General features: G+C 41.2%; 1 protein-coding gene across 21 annotated transcripts in view; it reads right to left on the bottom strand.

The window, feature by feature from the left end:
- CEP112 (centrosomal protein 112) overlaps nt 1–24,849 on the bottom strand; it is a 475,621-nt gene that overhangs the window by 248,267 nt on the left and 202,505 nt on the right. For all 21 annotated transcript variants that reach the window (XR_009560193.2, XM_070044585.1, XM_060289906.2 and 18 more), the window contains one exon: nt 19,273–19,455. Coding sequence is in view for 20 of the 21 variants with exons in the window: in XM_070044585.1 (XP_069900686.1) it covers nt 19,273–19,455 (183 nt within the window). In the remaining variant the exon portion in view is untranslated. The remainder of the gene's footprint in view (nt 1–19,272; nt 19,456–24,849) is intronic.

Here is a 24,849-nt window from a genome sequence, read left to right as displayed (position 1 = left end):
ATCATGTCATCTGCAAATAATGACAATTTTACCTCTTCCCTTCCAGTTTGGATACCTTTTATTTCTTTTTCTTGTCTGATTGCTGTGGCTAGGACTTTCAATGCCAAGTTGAATAGAAGTGGTGAGAGTGGGCATCCTTGTCTTGTTCCAGAATTTAGCAGGAAGGCTTTCAGATTTTCACTGTTGAGTATTATGCTGGCCGTAGGTTTGTCATAAATGGCTTTTATTATGTTGAGATATGTTCCCTCTATACCCACTTTGGTAGAGTTTTTATCATGAATGGATGTTAAATTTTATCAAATGTTTTTTCTGCATCTATTGAGATGATCATGTGGTTTTTGTCTTTTCTTTGATCGATGTGGTTTATCACTTTGGTTGATTTGCATATGTTGAATCATCCTTGTGACCCTGGAAGAAATCCAACTTGATCATGGTGTTTGATCCTTTTTATGTATTGTTAGATTTGGTTTGCTAATATTTTGTTGAGGATTTTTGTGTCTATATTCATCAAAGATATTAGCCTGTAATTTTCTTTTTGTGGTAGTATCTTTGTCTGGTTTTGGTATCAGGGTGATGGTAGCTTCATGGAATGACTTGGGGAGTGTTCCCTCCTCTTCAATCTTTTGGGAGAGACTGAGAAGGAAAGGTATAAGTTCTTGTTTGTATGTCTGGTAGAATTTCCCAGTGAAGTCATTCAGGCCTGGACTTCTGTTTGCAGGGAGTTTTTAAAATTACAGATTCTATTTCACTTCTAGTGATCGGTCTGTTCAATTTGTCTGTTTCTTCTTGACTCAGTTTGGCAGGCTGTATTTTTTGTATTTCTGTAGTATCAATTATTATTTCTCCTCTTTTATTTCTTATTTTGTTTATTTGGGTCCTCTCTGTTTTCTTCTTGGTGATCCTGGCTTGAGGTCTGTTGATTTTGTTTATCCTCTCAAAAAATCAGCTCTTGGTTTTATTGATCCTTTCCTTTTTTTTTTTTAATCTCTATTTTATTTATTTCCTCTCTGATCTTTATTATTTTCTTCCTTCTGCTTTTGGGTTTTGTTTGTTCTTCTTTTTCTAATTCTTTTAGGTGATAGGTTAGGTTGTTTATTTGAGATTTTTCTAGTTTCTTGAGGAAGGCCTGCATCACTGAAAGGAAGCCCTTTTTAGGGAAGGCCCATGTGAGGAGTTAACAATTAGGCTAAGACTTAAAGAATGAGAAGAAGCTGCTCATGCCAAGGGCCAGAGCAAAAGCTTTCCAGTCCCAATAAATAGCACGGGCCAAAGTATGAAGGCTAGAAAGAGTCTGGTATATTTCAGCAATGAGAAAGAAGCTGGTGTTGCTCCAGCACAGTTAGCCAGGGGAGAAGAGCGGGAGAAAGTGTTGGGAAAGTAACAATAGGGCCAGTTCATGCAAGGTTCTGTAGGCCATGCTAAGAAGCTTGGAGTTTATTCTAAATACAAGCTACTGAAGGATTTTAAGCAGGGAGGTTTTGTAATCCAACATATATTTTGAAAATGATCATTATGGTTGCTGAGAAGAACAAGAAGGAAAGCAAGACTATCAGTTAGGGGACTACTGTGGAGGTCTGGGTGAAAGACGGTGGTGTCCTGGACTAGGGAGCGGCTGGAAGGGAAGGAAATGAATGGATTCGAGATAGATTCTGGGGGGCTGAATCTATGGTATTTACTGACGGATTAAGAGAAAGGTAAGCCATTCAAGAATGACACCCAAGTTGTGGCTTGAGCACTGAGCTCATAGACATGGAAAAGACGGGGGTGGAGGTTTCAGTTCTGGACATGTGACATCTGAGGCGTCTGTGAGCTAAGAGAAGGGGCCAGGAAGCAGCTGGATATCTGCGACCAGTTCTCACATGAGGGATGGGAGCTTTGAGTCATTAGCACATAGCTGTTATTTAAGGCCACTGACATGCAGACGGCTGCTTAACAGAAGAATTAAGGGAAAAAAAGGGCGGGGAGACCACAATATTTAGTGTAAGGTCGTGGAGCTGGTAGAGAAATAAGAAATTCAGATGGAGAAGTGGGAGAAGCAGGGGAAAACTAGGACTCACTGGGAAGACACAGACATAATTCAGTAGGATAGAGCAAAAGGGATGTATATAGGGATGAAAACTTAACTACATGGTTAACAGCAGTGAAAGATTGGCTCACCATTGCATAATAAAAAAGGGGGAAGCTAAAATAGGATTCCAGAGTGAAAAGCAATGATGATTATACTGAGAGCAATCCAACTTCTTCCAAGTAACTCAGTAAACTTATAAATCTACAAAAATATGTTAGGGCTAGGCAAAATGTACTTCCTGGTAAACCCTATATCAAAGTGCATTATTCCATGTTTTCTTCTAAAGAGAAGGGAGGAAAAAAAGACAATGAAGCATTCTAGACTATTGAGGTAGACCACAGATCGTAGTAGGAGAAGAATTAAAGTACCGCTCCTCTAACTGACATCTGTTTTGCCAGATTAAAACTATGCATGTTCAGAATTTCTTCAAATACGGTTTGGATACTAATTTGTAGTTTAAAATAGAAATTCTATTTGAAGAGAATGAAAAATAATTGGTGCAGAATGATCAAATCTGTACAAGTAAATGGTACCAAACCTTCCAAGTAAATGGAAGAACCATTTCTTTACTCTGAAAAAATAGCACATTTCTAATGTAAAACAGGTGCGCATGATCTTAAGTAAATTTCTAATGGATTAAAAGTACAGTTTACCCTGAATTATTATAGAAAAAAAATTTTTTTAATCACTTTTTACTTTAAAGTGGACTTAGATCTATGTTCTAGGTTTGCAATTATCCTAAATGACTTATCTACTTACTGAATGGTCTGGCTCAAAATAACGTTTATCATTCAGTAGTTTACTGAGCAAAGGCAATGTTGAAGTCTACTTTCAGAAAGGATTTTTTGTTTTTCAGATCAATAATTGGATGAGGGGAAATATCTGAAGGCCAAATAAGTCATTGTTTTACAGTTACGTTGTTTTCCTTTTCTAAAAAAGTGGTCTGAGTTAACTGACTACACTTCATTCCCCTGCAATGCACCTGTGCACATTAACACTGCAAGAAGCACATGAAATAAAAGAGAGGATGCATCTTCAATCCTTCTTGTCAAATTTTAAGAGATACCAATCAACCAAACACCTCGCTAATACTCATGAGACTGTTGTCTTAATTAGCTGGTGATATTTTTGACTAAGAATCTCAGATGATGAAACTGTTCTCCCCTGTGTGGAACCAGCTTGGCCCAGACTAGCCTGTCCCGCAGTGACATGTAGATTGAATACAAATCAGACAGCACAGCTTTAAATCTGTGTTGCAGCTCTCATTTCCAATTCGAGAACTGTACTATAATCATAAGCTTCTGGTGGATGAAAGGAAATCAGCTCTCTGAATATTAGCTAATGCCACATTTGCAAGTCCTGAAGAGATCTGTGCTGTTAAAAAAAAATAGATCATTTCGCGTGAACCTATATATATGAATTGCTTTGTTCTGCTCAACTGATAGACGCAATGCCTGTGCTGGGATTAAACCCTTTTCATCATAAAACCTCATCTGGTTCGGAGTCCAAGTCCATCAAACCTTTTTCCTTTAAAGTCCCGCCTTTGATTCTACATCAATTTATTCAAACCGCAGCTGGGTGGCTGAAAACGAAAGGACAGCATCATTTAAACCAACCATGTTCTCAACTTGAAAGAAGGGCTATAATTAAAAAAATGGGCATAAAAGAATGGAAATGGGATAATATTTTTTAATGGTAGTTCAAAGGCCGACAGATGTCAGAGTCTTTGAAGATGTCAGTACACTGAGCAAGGAGTTGCCATGAAAGCCTGCCTGAGAGGTGAAGCAGCTTTTTAATGGCTGAAAAAACCCTTGCAGACACATCCTTGTGTTTTTAATTTGTCAGAGTTTCTGCAGTATTTTCTGATTAATGACACACGATTATAACTGCATAGCAGACATATTTTTATCCTCGGTTAAATGAATCGTTTACTCCACATTCTTTTAGAACTAGATAAGAATAGGGACACTTTCCTAGGAAGTCCCAAAGTGTTCTGATCGCTTCACATATTTATGCTAATTTTGTGGGACTGGCCAAATCCAGAGTTACTGTATGTTGCCAGCTTTTGTTCTCTTAATAGTCTGTTGCTGGTAACATCATGATGCACATGTGGTAGTCAGAACGCGACTCACTACAGTTCCATTCTTTTCATGTACGTGGAACAATATGTGCTTGAATAATTAATTTGTGCACCAAGTCATGTCAAACCAAATTAATATTTAAAAACATTCCTGAGCTCCGTCTAAACAACCATGGGCTGCCATAGGGTTGCAGAAGAGAAAGAGGTGCTTAGGGGGAAAAACTGCAGCCCCAACTGCAGTATGACGTTGATGCCACCCGAAAAGCAAGGGCCCTAATACCGCGTGTAAGCCCCTGGGCGCTGCTCTGGGTGGCGAGAGGCTCTAGGTCGTCTGACTCGTCGATCTGACGTGCTCTGCGAAGCGGCCTCACGGTATTCCTGGACAGCAACCACGGGCCACCAGAGAGCAGTAGCAGAAAAAGGCTTTCCCACCAAGGGCTGGCCTGTAACTGATACCATGACGAGGTGCGGGGGAAGCGCTCACAGCTCTGAAGGCACACGACGTGGGGGCAAGTCCCAACCCCTCACTCCAGCGCCGCCCGGCCGGGTCTGCCCGCCTTCTGTCAGAACTGAGCTCACACCTGCCCCTTCCCAGAAAGCCGGTGCAGGTGTCCAGCACGCGCGCTCTGCTCGGTTCTCCTTCTCAGGAACAAATAAAAGCAGGCCATTTCTAGTTGGAAACGTTCCCCTCCTGCAGGGCTACTCCTATTTCCACAGCTCGGAGCCCGGGCGCTGCCCTTCGCTGTCACCCTGTGCGGCCACGACGGGTCAGGCCCTGAGCACACGCCTGTCCGCTTCGGAGAGCTGACCTCCGCCAGTCCCACAAGGAGGCGGCCCAGCAGGCGGGGACCAGGGTCGGGGCTGGGGTGCAGGGGAGGGCGCCCCGGCAGGCAGGGGGCGGTAAGCAGCGTGCCCACGCGGCGGGAGCCCCCGGGCCCTAGAGGACAGGTGCTCCAAGGGGTCACCCTCCTCAGGTAGGGGCCGCGGCCTCTGCCGTGTCTCTAGGTGACTGTCGGGGCGCCACTAACCCTGGGCCTGACTTCGAGGCAGCTGAAGGTCCCACCTCGTCGTCTGCAGCTCCTGCATCTGTCCCTGCCCCGCCCCCCACCGCCAGGCGCGCGCGTCTCCAGACCGCAGCTCCCACCCTCGATGGTGTCCCACCAGGACAGTGTTCCTCTTCCGTCTCCTTTTCCACTCTTTCCATCCATCAAAACTCCCGCTTCTTCAGTGTGACGGATTTCACTTTTTTTTAACTTAATTTTTAATAAAGATATAATTGACATATAACATTGTATTAGTTTTAGATGTACATAATGGTTTTTAAATTGAGGTATAATTGACATACAACATTGTATTAGTTCAGGAGTGTCACATAATAATTTGATGTTTGCATATGGTGTGAAATTATCACAATAAGTCTAGTTAACATCCTTCACCTCACGTAGTTACAATTTTGTGTGTGTATGCGACAAGAACTTTTTTTTGGAAAAAGCCTTATTTTTTTATTATTTTTTTTTAATAAATAGGTTTTTTCTTTTTTTTTATATATACAGCAGGTTCTTACTAGTCATCGATTTTATCCACACCAGTGTATACATGTCAATCCGGATTTCACTCTGACGAGAGCCATTTAACGAGAAACAATTCCGTGATGCAGTCGCTTACTTTCCTCTGCACCTCAGTGCTATTCAGACCTTCCCTCCTCTGGGGCGTTCCCAGGCTCTTTGGGGCACACGCAGCCTCCTGACTGGGAACGCGGGGCAGGTAAGCAGGGAAGGGCGATTCTCTCGTTCGCGGTGCTCTGCGGACTTGCTAAACTGCCTGGCGGAGTGGGAGCTCTTCCAGCGAGGGCTGTGTCTTATTTGTTTTGTGTCCCTTCTCTCAGAGCAGTGGCTGGCGCATGAGGGTGCTCCGTAAATGCGGAATGAACTAAGAGGTAAGTGAAGGAACCCTTGGAGACACAGTTCCATCTTAAGAGAAATCACTTGTTCCTTTCTCCTCTATTCATTTAAGGTGTAAAAGCGGTCACGAGTTACCTACTCCAGAAGTCGCCTTGCTGTGTAATATTTATCCGTTTTGAACCCTGAAACGCACGCATGAGTGAGGCAGTGAAGGCGCGCGCGTTAAATAAGGAAGAGGGCAAACGAGAGAGGCTCCCCGTGGCGATTTCCAGCAGCCTCGCGACTGGGCCCCGGGCCCGGCAGGGGCGCCGTCGGGGCATCTCAGGGCTGCGGGCAGCCTGTGGTCTCCCATCTCCCAGGCCTCGACCTCGGAGGCTCAGACGCTGAGCTCCTGTGCGGGCCAGGACACACCCTGCTCCTCTGCGCCTCTCTGGCTGATCTCCAGGGCGTCTGCGACACCCTCCTCTGTCCCCAACCCGGCGGCTCTCCGTGGACCCCAGCCTCCCGGGAGCGGCAGCGGGCCCGGAAGTGGGGCCGGGCGGGAGCCGGGCTGGCGTGGGTGCAGGTCGAGCACGACCCGCCACTCCGAGCCGCGATGCGGCTTTCACCTGGGTCTACCTTCCCATCGCTGGCTTCCCTGATCTGAGAGCCCGTGTCCCGCGGCAGGACTGGGCCACGTGGAGTCGGTCCTTACGGACTGCTGCTCATTTGGTGCGGCCGTCTGTCTACGTTGTTTGGCCACGGTTCACAAACTGAAATACGTAAACTAACATTTACAGGCTTATTTGAAAGTATTTGCCCATTTCAAACTCACAAAAACCCAGGAGTCAGGCATTATGGCTCCTGAATCACCACCTTTTCTTGGTTCCCTTGCCCTCATCCTTGAGCCATTTTCCCAGTCTTCTCGTTCAGTGCTATGTCCTCCATCTTCTCTTAGGCAATGAGTGTGGCCCACCCTCATTCCATTCCCCTCCTTAGAGGGGCTCATCCTCACAGTTGGTACCTGCTGCCATCCATCCTGGTGACCCCCAAGCCTTTATTTCCAGAGGAGAGCTCTCCTCTGAACTCTAGCCTTATATTCCCAGGTGCCTAAGTGACATCAACCTGATGCCCTGTGCACATGGACCACAGCTCCGGCCTCCTCTCCCTCCCTCTCTGCCACATCAGCTTTCCTGTCGCCAAAGCCTTGGCTAAGTCCCTCATCACCTGTCACTAGGATGACTCCCAACGAGCCACCCAGCCTCCAATCTCACTGCCTTACGACTCTTAATCCTCTGCTTCAATTCTCCAGTGACTTCTGACTGTCGACAGTTATGATCTCTCCACTTTGCACTGGACACGCCTATCATAAAAAACTGGAGCATGCAACCTAGCATGTATATGTGTATATCTGTGACACTGCCATATTAATACATTCTGCACATTACAAAAACTTACACAAAATAGATGAAATACAAATACACATAAATGGAAGTTCTTTTCTTTCTTCCTATATCCTAATGGACCCTACTTGGGAGAACACTGTTCTAAATAATTACCAGAAGGGGTAACAAGTGTCGCAGGTAGGACACTGAGGTAAGGAAATGGAAGACACAGAAATGGCAGCACAGACAGACAGTATAAACCCCAAACTGGAGACCGGCGTTCAAGGAGAGCTGGTTCTGACTTCCCAACATGGTGTAAAGTATTTTGCAGGTACTGATCTTGCTACTCCTGTTTAGAATACTTTTCCTAGTCTAATTTGCGTAGCAAATTTCTATTCACTAAAAAAACCTCAATGCATATGGTATCAACCTTTTCTTATCCCCTCCCAGACCCTATCTCCCCACACTCCATAACTCCATCTCTTCTTTACCTGGGATCAAGGCACTTCCTCACTTCATTGCACTTTGCTATACACACGTGTGTAACTCTAGAAGGCCTAAAGGCTGGGTCCGCTAGAGGAGGCCCCGAGATATAACTGCCCATTTCCACGCTGGTACTGTTACTAGTTCCTTACACACAAGGTGGGCAAGGCGGGCATGTAGGCAGTTTCCAGAGAGTAGAAAGCAGCCAGGAGGGTACCGACCTCCCTCCACCCCAAAGAAAGGGGAGCTAGGCATCCTAAAGGGCCCGATTAAATCATCACATGGATCAGGTGGTACCACCAGCAAAAGGGTGCCCCATGGGGACCTGTGGGCCAGGGCAGGTTGTCCTTCTGACCAGGGGTGTTACTGTGTCTCTGCTCTATGCAGAAGCACCCTCCGTCTATGTGAAAGGAAGGTATTCTTTGCCCCCAGCTGTTGGAAGGAACCATACTGGCCTCCTATCATGACAGATGCACAAATGCCTGCTTCTCCATAGACTATATGAGCTGGAGGGCAAGAATCACTCCGTTTTGAATATTCCAAGGTTGACTACGGTGCCTGACACGTAGTGGGAGCTCAGTAGAGGACACCGCTGAATGAACGACTGGATATCACAGATGTGGAAAACAATGATCAGAGATATGAAATTGGTTACTCAGGTTTATAAAGCCAGCAAGTGGTCGAGACTGGTCATGAACCAGCACCTTTGTTTTCATATTCGAAAGAAATTGATCACTGCATCTAGGCCCATACGTTATCTATCACCTGTATGCCAATGATGTCCAAATTCGTATTTCTGGAGTCTCAACCTGCATCTCCAACTCCCTGTCTGACGCACCTCCATCTGGATATTTAACGTGAGGCTCGAACTTAACTCGGCAGAACTTTGTTTTCATTCCCTCCTAATTGCCCTCATAGCTGGCACCATCGTCTAACTATAGCTGCTCAAACCCTAACTCTACAGAAGTCCTCTTTGCCTCACTCCCCACAGCTTACCCATCAGCAAGTCCTACCGACAAATGCAAACATCACACAGACACCCAGGACTGCCCGCAGAGCCTCAGTGGCCTTTTAGAAGCGTGAGTCAGATCACGTCACCTTCCTGTTCAGAAGCCTCTCCTTGTCTTCCAATCGCATGCAGAGTCAAACCCAGCTCCTCAGAGGCCCGGCCCTTCCTGCACCTGCTCTGCTCCTGACACACAGGCTTCCTCTTCTCTTCCGTCAGCTTAGACAGCTCCCCCTGGAGCGGCCTCGCTGACGGCCAGCGAACAGTCACCGGGCACAGTACCACAGCTCTGCACCTAACAGGGACTGTCACGCAATGCTCTCCTTGTTAAGTTGTGATTTGTGTTATCATCTGTCTTTCCCCCATTCAAGTGTAAGTTCCTTTAGAGCAGAGGACTGATCTATCTTGTTCTTTTCTGTAACCCTGAAAGGAATCCTCTTAGGGCCAGAGAGACCATTCCCTACACAACTTGGGGCAACATTCATGTGAAAGCCACCTCCTGAAGGTGTATATCCCCATCCCCAGGGCCTGTCACAGAACTGCACTCAAAATACCTTTACTGAGTAAATGAATCAAGTTGAAGGAAGGCTGTGTCAGAAGCAAATTCCGTATACATAATTCTGCCTAATTCTGACAGATAGGAAAACGTATGTGGAAATAAATTTGATTTATACATGATCCAAAGAGTCACAATTATAAAAGTGTTCAAGTCACAGAGTTCCATTTTGTCAATATCGATATGGAACAATGAGACTTCAAAGAGCAATCGGAACAGTCAACAATAATTATGATTTTTCTGAGAAGATCTACTCTGCTATTCCTATTTCTGAATTGAATTTTTTTAAGAAACACCGACTTTATGGCAATAGATTGGGATGTTTGCTGCATGTCCTACACCTGCACGGCTCTCAAGACCTGAACCAGCCACACAGGCTTTACAGGGGCCGGGGACACACGGCACCTCCTGAACTCAGGGCTTTTGTCTAACAACAGCCTTGGAAGCAATTTTTGAATAAATAAAGAACCAAAAGTTTTCCACCCTCACACTCTACTTCTCCTGTTGCACATGCCAGCATCATTTTATCTGGAGCTATTGTAAAATTTGCCCAACAAGTGTGGATAACATTTACATTACAAAAATTAGCTTTCAGGAAACATTTGGTAAACACATGCATTTTGTACGTTAAATGACATCTTTGCAAATAACGAAATAAATAAGGTCCCACTTGACCCTAGCGATCTGGGGTTTGTTTCATTAATAAAGACTGACTTAAGGAGTAGACTTAAGATGAATGAGTCACCAGTTTAATCTTAACCTTTTTAAAGACCTACAACTTTCAAGTCCTTACTGGAAAATTCCCTTGTTTTAAGATGCTAGGCCTGGCTGGACCATTGCTGCATGTTCACTGAAAGCTCCTCTGTACCACAGAGCGATAATGTCACTGGGACACAAACACACCCATGCGTGCGCAAGCGCACGCACACGCGCGCGCACACACACACACACACACACACACACACACCCTGAGAGCACTGCTGCGTTGCAACTGCCCCCACTAACAAGGAAAGAGACCCCAGGTCCAGGCCACAAACTTCAGCAAACTTCTTATGGTATCTGAGGACACCATTAGCTCATTCTCAAATCTTACTACTACTTTCAGGCTTTGACTTCATACCCGAGCAAAACAAATCCAAATGGACAGGAAAAATAACACACATTTTCAAACCCTGCAGGTCTAATTGTGCACTGTTTCTTCATGATTTCTTGTGATCTTTCCCCAACCTCTCAGCATACAAATACCCAAAAGTACTTGAGAGGTCAGGTAACAATTTAAATTAATTGTTAAAACAAGTGAAGAAAAATAACTTTCACTAAATTTTTATATTTGTTTCAATGGAAAAATATTATCTCAAGTTCCACAATGATCCACCAACTAGGTCTCAATGAGGCCACTTTTTATTATCCAAAAGTTTCCTTCTAGCGACAATATTTTCCAAGGTTTTCTCTACACAAATATTAAAGTAGCTTGAAAATAGACAATTATTTTCATGTAATGCCTTGCTCTCCTCCTCAAACAGGAGTTCGAGGTCTCCCCAACAGAAATTTCTGTGACTTTTCTCATGGAAAATGCTCAGGTGTTAAATATCTTTCGTATCCTGCAACTAGGCGTGATTCCAATCAGTCCTGAACCAAAGACAAAATGACAGTTTAATGAGCTTCAATTTGCCAGCTCTTTGAACATTTGATGATATCATCATTTTGCCAGTCACTTCTTGTACTCTGTCTTCAACCTCTCAGTCCCAAAAAATTACCTCAAATATACAAATGAAGACATCAGGGACGTCTCTTAGGGAACTGAGTCAGAAACCCAAAAATGACTTTTCCAAGACATCAAGGAAGAAGAGCTATTCGTCCCATGTTTCCTCCCAGGTAACTTCTGCCAACTTCCTCAGTAATTTCATTTAAGGCAGAGGCGAGGAGAAGGAAGGGCAAAACGCTAAGGGCAAAGGGCTAAACGAAGGCGTTTTTCCATATGGCAACGGGAATGACATCCCTCATGTGGAACAGTGATTTATTGCTGGAGTATTTTATGTAAAAGAAAACTCTTCTGAAAGTTTTTCATTTTGACCAAAATTACTCTAGAACTCAGCTCAAACTGCATCAACATAATTTGTTTTTCTAATTGTTCTTTGTATTTCTATCAAGAAAGTCTCCAGGTTTGAACTTACTAAACCACCTCGACCTCATTTCTAGGAGGTTTTGACCAGCTGTTGCCGTGTGATAGGATTCTTACAAGGATCCCTTTAGGGAAAAAAATGCCAACATTGAAGTCTTTGAGCTTTAAAAAGTCACTCCGTTAAAAGGAATGGATCATATGTAATGTTCCAAATTAGTATGAATATAACAGACATTCATCTATAGTAAACCATTCACAACAAACCGTATTTCGCCAACACTGAAAGCAAATTCCTAAGCAATATCTTATAAAGATTGGTAGGTCCCACTGACCTAAAAGCTTACTGGATTCTTACTCTGGACATACCTTCTTATTTCAGTAATAATGTGAAAACCAAAAGTGAACCCATTTAAAAGCATAGGAAACTTTAAATTCTAAAATTTGTGGGAAGGAATTCTATTCCAAATAAAATATTAAGAAATGCATATCTCTTCCGAGTTTAGCTGGTTTCAGAATAGACATAGCCATGACTGTCACTCTGGAGAGAGACTGAAACTACTGGCTAAAACCTGATTTGGATTTATATAGCCTGACGTATGGGTATCAGTGTTTAAACCTAGCAATGTATTAAGAATCCAAAATGAAAATGGAATGGAGTTTACGCAGAATAAATGAAATTCAGAGACAACGCGCTCCTCCATAAGCAGGCGGATGGGCAGGGCAAGGGGTCGCGAGCGCCAGCTACGCTACTAGTTATGTCACCTTGGGCAACTTGCGGCACTTTCAGAATCTTTCCTCATGGACAAAGTGGAAATACATACGAGTCATTTTCTGACCCAGGCAAGAAGGTCAAAACCGTTTCCAAATAGGAAACTTAATCCTTACGGGGGACTGGAAGGGCTGGATGAGGCGATGCGATGGAAGGGGCCGAGCAGAGAAATTCAGGACTGCTCCAGAGGCACTGCTGACTCAAACCGGACTCGAGCAGCCCAGTTCAGTTACGACCGGCAGCACCATCAAGTACACCAACTCAATGAAAGAAATGCAAATTGAGATGAGAATCTCAGCATGGGAACAAAGGTAGCAGTGTCTCTCTCCCATGCCCGGCAGAGATTCACACAGCCCTCTTCCTTTTTTGCCATGTCCAAGTGTCTCCAAAAATCTAAAACCTTTCTTGGAAGAGGCCGTGAGATAAAGAGCACTGAATTAAGAAGCCCCGGTTTGCTAGTTCTGTGACCTTGGGCAAGATAATGACCTTGGAACCACAGGTTCTTTATGTGTCAAATGAAAATAATTGGATGCAGTCATCTCTCGTGATGACTTAATCTGACAACATTATTGCTGGATATTCAGACACTCGATATGACTAAAGGCTTCTTATCTGTAGGAACACGCTGTGTACACAGACTTGTGTTCCCTTGCAGTCTCCCGGTTTTCACCACTGCAGAGTGATCACATTATATCCTCAGCATTTAATCATTAAGAACAACTTAATGTTCTTCAAAACAATTTAAATATTTCTTTAAAAATCCATTAAGTATAATGAGAACATAGGACAGATTTTTAAAGCAATCATTATTGATTGATATGAAGTTCTTATTGCAAATGGAATACTTTATATGTTATTATTTGGAAGGCTTGTCTTGAAAAGGAATATTCTTTATCTAAAAGTGGACCACATGCCATAGAATGTGGTTTCCATGGTAACTGCCACATTTTAAAAATATGCACAGGACTAAAGATACATTGTATAATACTTCGATAAATGCATCATTCTTAGAGAAATCAATTTCCTTGTCTCAGCCTGTTTTTGTTTATTAAACTTAATATAATTTTTTCCACAAGGAGGACCAAGTTGAATTATTTATAATAGTTTAATTATAGGTAGATATAGGCTACTTTTGTGCTTTTAAGATGAAAATAATCACAGAATTTTAGAATTATTATGGAGAAAGAAAGCTGGTGACCTCTCAAAAATGTAGACTTTACTTGAAAGGGCATCTTTCTCTATTTTCTCATAATTAAGTATCTAAGAAATAGTATTCTTCTACACAGTAATATATACAATATTAATGCAAATATGTTATTAGTTCATATGTAATTCTATTACATCACCATTGGATACTAATAAAGTGAGATCTTTGCATCAGTGCATCTATTCAGAATATAAGGATTTTTGTCCTATTTGGAAAATTCTGAATAACCTATGTTTTTCACGTCAGAAAAAGAATATTTCCCCCACAGTCTTTTAAAAATGGCTTAGTTGGGGAAAACCTCTATTTGTATTTTAAACAAACACCGAAAGTTCTTGGGTTATCTTTTTTTTTTTTAAACATCTTTATTGGAGTATAACTGCTTTACATTGTTGTGTTAGTTTCTGCTGTATAACAAAGTGAATCAGCTATACATATACATATATCCCCATATCCCCTCCATCTTGCGTCTCCCTCCCACCCTCCCTATCCCACCCCTCTAGGTGGTCACAAAGCACCGAGCTGATCTCCCTGTGCTGTGCGGCTGCTTCCCACTAGCTGTCTATTTTACATTTGGTAGTGTATATATGTCTGTGCCACTCTCACTTCGTCCCAGGTTACCTTTCCCGCTCCCCATGTCCTCAAGTCCATTCTCTAGGTCTGTGTCTTTATTCCTGCCCTGCCCCTACGTTCTTCAGAACCATATTTTTTTTTTTTTTTTAGATTCCATATATGTGTGTTAGCATACGGTATTTGTTTTTCTCCTTCTGACTTACTTCACTCTGTAGGACAGAGTCTAGGTCCATCTATCTCATGACAAGTAACTCAATTTTGTTTCTTTTTATGGCTGAGTAATATTCCATTGTATATATGTGCCACATCTTCTTTATCCATTCATCTGTCAGTGGACACTTAGGTTGCTTCCATGTCCTGGCTATTGTAAATAGTGCTGCAATGAACATTGTGGTACATGTCTCTGTTTGAATCATGGTTTTCTCAGGGTATATGCCCAGTAGTGGGAGTGCTGGGTCATATGGTAGTTCTATTTTTAGTTTTTTAAGGAACCTCCATACTGTTCTCCATGGTGGCTGTATCAATTTACAGTCCCACCAACAGTGCAAGAGGGTTTAGGGCGTTAACTTTTAAAGCACTTCCGATCTAGAGATGTTTTCTAAGGGTTTCTGGAAGAGTCATATAGTGATAATACAGAAATGTAGGCTTATGACTTAAAATATGCTTTCTTTTGATTCATAATAGCCACTAAATTGGATCTCCCAAAGCAACTGCATTTTTTGATGTTGAGGATAATGGCATTACCCATAAATTAAAATGAAAATTTGGCACATTAAAATAAACTTGCTAATTACATTTTGTGGAAGTACTTAAAGCATCTTAGGTTTTCCCACTGGATTTTATTCCCAAATGTTTTAACATATCGAGAAAATCATCAGTTATACTGGTCAGCGCCTTTTACGTGAAGCCCCACGTCGTATATTTCTCTCAGAATTGAGCGTTAGGAAAAAAATGAACTGGTATGATTTCTTACATTAGATATTTAGAATTACACAATTCATCATGTTTCACTCTTCACTGTGGCTTCTAGGCAAGCTCAGAGCTAAAACTTGTACTTAACTGGAGCATTTTCTTTAAAAGTATGGATTTTCTGATGCGGTTAATATCATTTATTGCTTAATTACCATTTTCAGTTATATTGCATCTGTATGTGTTTATCATAAAATGCTGCCTCAAATCCTTTTTGAAAATGCTTGGAATATAAAGAAATTAAAATCAAACGTTTTCAACAGAAAAAGTACTAGCCACCCCAAAGCCCAAAGACCATGTATAGGTTCAACAATAGTGTTCAGAACATACATATCGTTAAATTCACCCTTCGAGTAATCTTTGAAGAATAATAACCCATACTTAATCCACTGCACACATGTACACACCCAGTTCATAAATGGACATTTTATCTTGTGCCCAGATTCCCAAATTCATGGAAGATAATGTTATCAAGATATAATTTTTAAAATTGTCCTATCATAAACATCTTTTTTGGAAAACTTTTTTTTAAGTGTAAGAGAGAAAGAAGAGGGGCTCTAAAAATCCCACATTTTAGAATCGGCGATCGATGTAGCCTCTTACTGTCAGTCAGTATGGCAAAATCCAGATGATCTGTCTTTATTGTGCAAAACTGTTCATATGAGAATCATGATTCTCATTTTAGGGAATCAAGACAGGCATCGAGATGCCAGCATTAGGCAAGACCCACCTCACTATATACAAATCCCCAGTTAAATGTATTTTCAGATGTCGCTGAAAACCCTCTCCACTCTACAGATGGTGGTTCACAGTGGCTGCCGTGGTTCCTCTCTCACTACTCAATGCATCCGAACCTCAACAGCTCACAGAGAGAGCTGTCCCAACATGGGGACACCACCTCTGGGGCGAATCACAAAGGTCCTCTAGAACAGTCTCTACAAGGGCTCATACACACCATTCACTTCAGCAGCAAACATCAAAGATCAAGCAACCTCTGAGTGGTTCAGGGTCCTAAAAGCACAACCAAGGGATCGAGGAATCTACGTTCTGTTTTTCTTCAAGTTCGAGGGGATAAACTGCAGAAATTCTTTCACTACATTACAGTTCAAAAGCAAAACAAGAATTACACGAGGACTACCATGTTGGAAGAAGCTTTCCTAAGATGATCACAACAAAACTATAAATGTCCTTTATGTTAAAAAACATGATGGACTCAAGCAAATCATTCTCCAAAATAACTTCAATAAGAGGGATCTGGCAAATGAGAACTATCTGATAATGAGGTTGCGAATTTCCATATGTCTTGAAATCTACTGATCTGGGTGCTTTTCCTTAAACGTTATGACCTCAGGTACATAGCAGACTGAATATCTTATATGAAGGTAGGAAAATTTAATGTGCATGTTAGCAAATGTAAGTATCACAACATAAACTCTCCCATCGTTGAAAATCAAGGAATTATGGCAAAAATATAATGTATGCATAGAATAATTAGCTAAATGCACCAAATAAAAAGAGAGAAATGGTTAACTGTCCTTAGTTATATTACTGTATCTTATTGTTTCTCTATAAAACAAAAATTACTTGAATAACAACGCACCTGTAATAATTATATAGCATATTCACCAAAAGGGAGCTCCCAGTTGATATGATTCACCTTAAGGTAGGTGACTATACTTTATAACAATGGTTTTATTAGCATACAACATATTACATAGTTGAAAGAAGCCAAAAGTAGATTTTTAGTATATTGCTTGCAATCAAGAATCTGACAGAAGAAAAGCAGCGAACAAAGCCAGAGCCCCCGGAATAGATATTTCACTGTCCTCTTTTGCTTAAATATTCCAACTAGTCCTTTTTACAAAATGGCCTCCATTGCTAAATGGGAGCAGCCGGGCATGAATTGAATATCAAATGTCTCCCTGGAACGCAAATAAGACATTACACAATCCAGTATTTAAGATACTTGTGTTTGTTCTGCATCAAACCACAAAACAGTGATTTTTTAAAAAGGCTCTTCTATTTTAAAAAAGATATGTCACTTTGCTTTTTCTGAAATTTGTGAATGGAATTCAGAACCTAAAAGGTATTATGCATTAGACTACTTAGACCACAGTCATGAAAAGATATATTTGGAAAATTTAGGACTTACCTGAGGAAACCGTGAATTAATAGCCCCAATAAATAGTCCAAAATAAATACAAGTTTCAGCATTTTGGTATACACGATAAGATTTTTTAAAATATAACTTACTGATAAGAGTTTTTTAAAACTATGTTCTCTAAAAACAACTTAGCATAGCTTCTGCAGAAAATCATTTTCATTTTGATCAAGAATGCATTTAGCCTAAGTTTCCAATGCTTACTAGCATTCCCGGGACAGCAATTCCAATTGTTCCAAGAAAGACAGAAAATCTCAGAAATATAATCAATCGTATGCTACAGCATTTGAAGAGGTCAGATTAATACTTCAATTAGAAGAAATTCAATTAATAACTTCATTATACTCTCCCTGTGGCTTAATTATATGTAATAATTCTAAAATTTCCCTTTTGTTATCACTGGATGAACCGCACCCTATATATGGCAGATACGACATATGCAAAGTCACAAAGATTTCCTCTAAATTTGGCCTCTGTTTGTGTCAGCTTTCTACAACACCACGAAAATAGTTAGAAGTTGTATAAATTAATGTATTTAACTGTATCGATTATTCAATTCTACCATGCAAACAGATCCTGCACTGATTCAGAACCCAAATATCTTCTCAAAGAAGACAATGGTAAGGCTTAACATCATCTTCGAAGGAGAATGTAAGTGTGAAAATATTCTTAACAAATTGTAATACTAACAATTAAAAGATCAGAATATATTTTATAAGGGCTCTAATGAGGTTGGTGGCAAAAATATAACACACGTTGATTTCACAGGAACCACCTGACTATTCTGGTACTAGGGCTACTACAATGACTACCTCTTTAATTAACAAACCCCCATAAAACAAATTTAAATAATTTTCCTAGAAATGCATGTGACTGACAAAAAAGCCTGTACCTCCATCTTTATCCAAAGGTAAAACACAACGCAAGGTCAAATGAAGATGACCAATAGCCCTATTCTTTGCCTTACCGTCTCCCGCCTTCCACTCAAGACATAACATCTATTTAATCAGCAGTACTTTTATGTTTAGATAATTATGGAATTGCTTAAACGCATATTATAACAAACAGAAGGTCTATTTCGCTATTTAAAATCTACGTTATTTGGGGAGGAAGGATAACCAGGAAGAAGCTCATGTGTGGTGTGGATAATATGGCTAGATTTCAATGCGAGAGAGGTATTTAGACCTACTGGATGGTATGGTTTTATTAGAAAAGAAAATTATCTTTTTATTGTTATCAATTGCTCTTCAATTTTTCTTTAATAAAATTTCACAGCAACCTCCTCAAGAGGATACACTAAAGGCCTTTGATTATATATACCGTAAAGAATGTATTGTACCACAAAGAAACACACCCGATAAGATTTTTTTCCATCTGAAATTTATAAAGGTAATTTTCCATGCTGACAGTGCACATTCCATCCCTAAGTTTGAAGAGTCAAATGCTGCCACAGCTGGGGGTTATTCTGCAAATGGCCTCCAGCAGGGACTGCAGGGGTGAGGCAGGAGGCGTGGCGTGCTCATGGGGGGTAGCCCTTCTCTTTATCAGTTATCATCTCAGTAACCTAATCAAATATAGAGTCCAAAGAAAAAAAGCAACACTAGGAAGGAAAAGCAAATATTAAAACAGCTGCTTGATTACCTACAGAGATTAAAACAAAAAGCAAGGAGTGAGGCTGATATATTTCCTAGGGATTTGCTAAGGCTGAGGGGAGGGGTAAGGGGCAGATACCTTAAAAAAAAATCCATCATGAAAGGAACTGAGACAAGATTATAAAAAAGGGGCCAAGTTATAGCGCGCCATGGGATTTTTAATCTGGCTACCTGTGGTTTCTGTAGTTAAAGCTTTATTCATCCCCCAAAAGAGGGGGTGGGGAGAAAACAAAAAAATCACATTTATTTGTCAGTTTTGCAAATGATCAAACAGCGTGCATCAACAAGAATAATAAGAAAACATGAAACGCTGATGACTTTTTAAAAATAGATCCCCGTTGTATCAAATATTATTGATAATTACCTGTGAATCTCGTTTCCTGAACTCTTGGATTTGATTTTCGTGCTCCATATTGGCAGTGTGAAGCTGTTTCTCCAGGTCTCCAATTTCCCGTTCATGGTCTCGGACTAGGCTATCCTTCTCTGCGTTATGCTGCTGTAATAGGTGCGTCTTCTCCTGTTCATGCTCCAGCTTCAGCTCTACTATCTGATTGGACAATGAGGACAGTTCATCAACAGAACATCCTTGTCGTCATGACAACTCATGGCCAGCTTAATTTTTCTCTAATTTGCCCAAGTTGAAAATTTTATTTTTTGCGTCATTATTACCTCACCCTTAAAATACTCTCATTTTGTGTGTGGGGGGGTGGATTTTATCTAAACCTCCTAATATTCAAGACAGTTGGGCATATTCAGTAAATCCTTCTGCAATCTGTTGACACAAATGCCTGAAACATTGAAAAAAATTATGTCGAATGCTAGGTATTTCCTCCCCAAGAATTTGGGTATTACTGACCAGCAATGGTTATAAATGGTTCATCGTCAGTACGCTTTGCTTTTTGCTGAAATATATACAATGTAAAAAGCAGCAATTAAATCGGTCAGTTTTCTTTATGGTTTTCAAATAAAAGATCGAAGCTAAATACGCATCTGGATTATTGTATATACAGTTGTCTTTCTAAAAATAAAATGATAAATTTCAAAGCTCTATTATCTCGTTGTCAGCTACGGTATACCAACATAAACAGATGTTATGTGTTCCAGAGGGGCACCTGCTGTGCTGCAGGCTTGCGCCATGACTTCATAAAAAGCATTCTATTCTCAGGATCCTTTCCCAGTCCACTCCACACTGGAGACTGTGACCTTGGCCAGTCTTAGCCTCTCCCTGCTAGACTGAATGGCAGCCCGAGACCGAGGGCCTGGTTGCCGCAGCTTTGATACTAATCCTCCCAGGCTGTGCACAATGGCACCCTACCTGGCCTGCACACTATAGCCAGCCAGGCTGTCTTTGAAGCAGGTGATGAATAGGGACTGCAGGAAGCCAGCTTCCCCAGTGAACTCCAGGCCACACAGCTGCTAAGAACAGTCACTTGGATTTTTCTTCAGTTTTGGTGGATTTCAGGGGGAAAAACTGCTGTTATCTAGAATACGCTGTGTTATTTTCGGCGTGAGAATCCATCTTCAAAAAAGCTAACAGTAGGAGCCTGCTCCGAATCGATCTTGTTTCGTGCAGCGAATCGCCAGACTACCTTATCTTAAAGCTATAGCACTCACTTCTCCAGGCGCGCACGCTGCACCACATTTCCGAAGTTATTTTCTCTGGAGATGTAAAACTCTCATCCGCTAATTGCAAATTAAGAATCAGAACACAGATTAAAATTGTTTTTAAATGTATGTTTCAAAATGTTTTCTTACTGGGATTTTTCTTTGAGGGTGGGAAAATCAACAATAAACTCCTAACCGCTCATAAACTTACTATTTAGAAGAAAGAAAAGTGCACTAACTCTGGAGTATACACACTTATCGGAACAAGATAGTACAGAAAATAATACGGAAAATTTTATGTTGCATCTGAGAACAAAGACGCATTCTAGTGAATTTATGTCTGTTTAAAATTTAGGGATCTTTCTTGCCTATTATTCTACTATAGGCAATATACAGAAAAAATGCATATAAATTTTCTCTTTATATACCATGCCAAGTAGAAAAGTTTTCTATGATTATTTAAAATAAATGTGTATGGTTTTCTCTGTGATTCACACAACCACAATGTTAATCCCAACAAAAAAGAGAATTTAAAATTTTATTGACATTACTGCATCATTTTCAGGCAGTCAAGTATATGAATTACTGAGTTAGGATATTTTTAGAACAGTCTTGGACACATTATTATTTCTGCTCAGTGTTATACTATCAAGCATTATAATAATGAAATTATAAATTTTAGTAAAACATTTAAACATGTACCACACTGAAAGGAAACAGAAGGAAGTAAAAAGTTCTACTGAGACCTGATTCTCAAATGCCTCAAAAGAACTGGAAGAATGGTGTGATTTAAAATTGACAGAAAGCAAAATATTTTACAATACTCTAAGGAAAAGTAACCGATTGACTTTTCCTTAGAGTATTTAAGGAATAGTAATTTTAAGTAATTCTTCTTAAAATTACTATTTAAGTAATTTTAAGTAATTAAGGCAGAAGAATTACAGAAGTTTTCCCCCAAGAAAAGACACAAGACCAGGACTGGCTGTGAGATCGTTAGTAACAGCGCTGCCTGGGTCTAGGCTCCGGAACCAACACCCTTCCACAGAAACTCTGAGTTATCTGAGGAGTTCCGACACTTGGACCAGTGACCCTGCTTTCCGTTCATTCATTTTAAAAAGTCAGGAACAAATGAAATAGAGATAATGGCATTTGAAGCCTAAAGATAGATGTTCATAAGTTAAACTATTAAAATAGTTCGCTGCTTTGTCAGGGTCTGTTGCTCAGTGATGCTGGTTAATGAACAAATCTCAAGGTTGCCAGAGCCTTTTCAAATGAAATCGCTCAGCCCTGTCTGCTCGATCCAATGCTGTTTGGCCAACTTCTAGAGGTTACAAGCCCCTTCTAGTGTTTGCCTAGGTTTCCTCACTGTCAGCAAGTTCAGGCAGGGGTGTCCTCTCCAGATTAATAGTAGAGTCCAGGAGAAAAACCCTAATGTTCTGGGAACATCTTGATGATGATATTCATAACCATATTCAATGCCATCATCAAGGTGGATCTGTGTTAAAGTTCAACCTAGCCCCTTCCAGGTAGATAAATGTCCTTTACATGTGGGTGCTTCTCAACAGCAAACAGGAAGTAGCGTATCCTCTTTACCTTGAGCTACTAGATACTTTTAGTTGACCACAATAATGTGCAATGGAGCTCGCGGTTACCAGGAGGTGGTACGTCATGGAGAGTGTGGAGGATGGGAAAGCAGACAGCATCTGCAAGGGTGAATGATGAAGTGGTCAGTGGGGTCTCTAAGTCAAGGTGGTCCAGAGCCCATAATCTATGCTCCAGGGGGAAGAGGAGGCCCCATCACCAAGGAATTCTTAAGTAAGGCAGGTAAAGAGCTCCCTGTAACGCAGAAGGGAAGGCTTTAAGCTCCCTAATCCAAAAGCATGGAGCTGTGGGCCAGGTAACTATGCTTGTAATGCCACTCGACGGGTGTGAAAGCAGGCTGGCATGTCTCCCAGGACAAGGGGAGTAATTAGGCCTCACGTGCAAGTGCCTGGGAGCACCTGCCAGCCTTTGTGATGCTGGACTTGATAGCCTGCTGGTTGGGGCCTGCGTGAGAAAATGGCTTTATTGCCTAGAAGCTACTAGGTTGACTCACACGAAATTATCCAACAGGAGATGAATAAGGGCCCTGCCCCACCCACTATGCCATGCCAATGCACTCTGACCTTGAGGTTCTGAGATCCCTGAAGGCACAGTCCTCCTCCCAGACCGTATCCTGCCACATATGTCGATGGCCTCCTCCCTCCGCCTGAAGCTCCACGCATGTGTCCTTGGGTAGGAGCACACCCAGGCCCTGAGACTGGCCTCCTCCCTCCGCCTGAAGCTCCACGCATGTGTCCTTGGGTAGGAGCACACCCAGGCCCTGAGATGACAAGATGCGGGTGCTAGACAGCCAAGTCCCTGAGGGCCTTGGAATACACACGCTAAGATCTCCTAACTGTTTTACAGCAGAATTAGTGCTAGCAAATATGGCCTGAACACGCTTTGATAATCTTATTTTTTGAAGTCATTACTTCTCCGTACACAGTATATAGAAGAGCAACACATCCCAGTAATACTCCTCAAGGTCAGAAATTCCAAAACCAGAGGAGTAAATTAAAGACGTAATAGAATGCACCCAACACATAAAAAAGGAGGAACTGCAGTACAAAAATATTAACTGAAATAACCTCAAATGTAACCAGATGACAAAATCTATATTCTGCAAGCCCCATCATTCTGGACGGGAGGAAAACATACCTTAAAAATCAGAAACAACTAGAGTGATAGGAGAACTTAGTGAGAACATGAGTGCAATGAAAGAAGAAGTCAAAGACAAGAAGATAAAACAACAGGATTAACTAAGGATCAAATAACTGCATCACAAAATAAATTCTAAGTTAGAAACGAGTTGAATAAACAGGGCTAAAAATGGAACCACTGATATAGACAAATGACTGGAGATAATCACAGTAAAGGTCCATGAAGGACACAAAGAAAAGATAATATAGAGAGAAAGTGGAAAAAGAAAATCCGTGTGTGGGAAATTCCCTGGTGGTCCAGCGGTTAAGACTCTGCGCTTCCAATGCAGGGGACACGCGTTTGACCCCTCATTGGGGAACTAAGACCCCATGTGGCGCTCAGTGCAGCCAAAAAAAAAGAAAGAAAGAAAGAAAGAAAATCCGTGTGTACACAGGTACGTTATCAGAAGACTTCCCTGAAATGAATGAAGAGTTAAATGCCTATATCAAAAAAGCAAACTGTATACCAAGAAAAACTGATTTAGACTGAGTAAAAGAATGGCTCAAGAATACTATCACTAAACTCAAACATGGAAAAACTCAAAGATTATAGAACCTAAACCACTCTTGGAAAAAAAATACTTGAGGACGAAATTTAGGCAACCAAGAGATGACTGACAAAGCTGTGTTAAGAGCAACCTTTGTGCCAAAAGGCAGTGGGTCAACGTGTGCAAGCTTCAGGGAAAGAAAGGAGGAGCAGAGACTTTCATGCCCAGCCAAACTATCCTTCAAAACAAGGGAACAAGTGGTGACTCTCAAGCAGGCAGAAACACAGTGGATACGACAGCTACATGCCCTTCTGGGAAAAATGACTTGATGCAATCTCAGCAGTCAACAGATGAATCAAAATAAAGGACTCAGATATGAAAAAAAGTTCTGGTGGTGTACATATAATCGATTTAAACTTAAAAAGCTAACTATATGACTGTGAGAAGCATGGTTATGGAACAGAATATAAATGTTACAAAACTCAACAATGTATAAGTAATACTATAACTGACAGAAGAAAGGTAGGGGTGGGTGGAAGGAAGTGGAAGCATGTATCTTTTATCTTTTCATAACAGGGAGTAAAAACTGAACCATAAAATTCAAAAATGCCTCTAATCTCAATGTATTTGTAATCTTTATTTCTTAACTTTCTAAGAAATCATTTCTTATATGATAAACAATTTTCTAAACTTCAGAAATTCCTCAGTTTCCCCTGCTTCTTTAACTGATTTCACATAAAATTAAATATTTTAGTAAAAGTGACAAATATAGCATGGTCCCATTTTTTAAAAACTGCTTTTGTCTCTATACCTGTCTATCCTTCTACTATCTCATAAAAGTGTCTGGGATGATAACCACCTAAGATGAACAACAGTCGTTTCTGGAAGATAAGATTTTGCTAGAATTTTTGCTTCCTTCATCGTATGCATTTACCATGTCAAATGGCTACAGCTCCCTTTGGGGGGAATATTAACTTGTTGCGTTGCAAGAGCCTTTATCAGGAGACATGGTCTCCCTTCAAGCACATGGATTCTGGGTCTGTGAACTGTGATCTTAAATCTGGAAAC

Source organism: Globicephala melas, chromosome 20 (assembly GCF_963455315.2).
Source record: "Globicephala melas chromosome 20, mGloMel1.2, whole genome shotgun sequence".
Taxonomy (NCBI): domain Eukaryota; kingdom Metazoa; phylum Chordata; class Mammalia; order Artiodactyla; family Delphinidae; genus Globicephala; species Globicephala melas.
The sequence above is the reverse complement of the archived record's forward strand: the minus strand, read 5'-3'. Positions and strand labels throughout refer to the sequence as shown.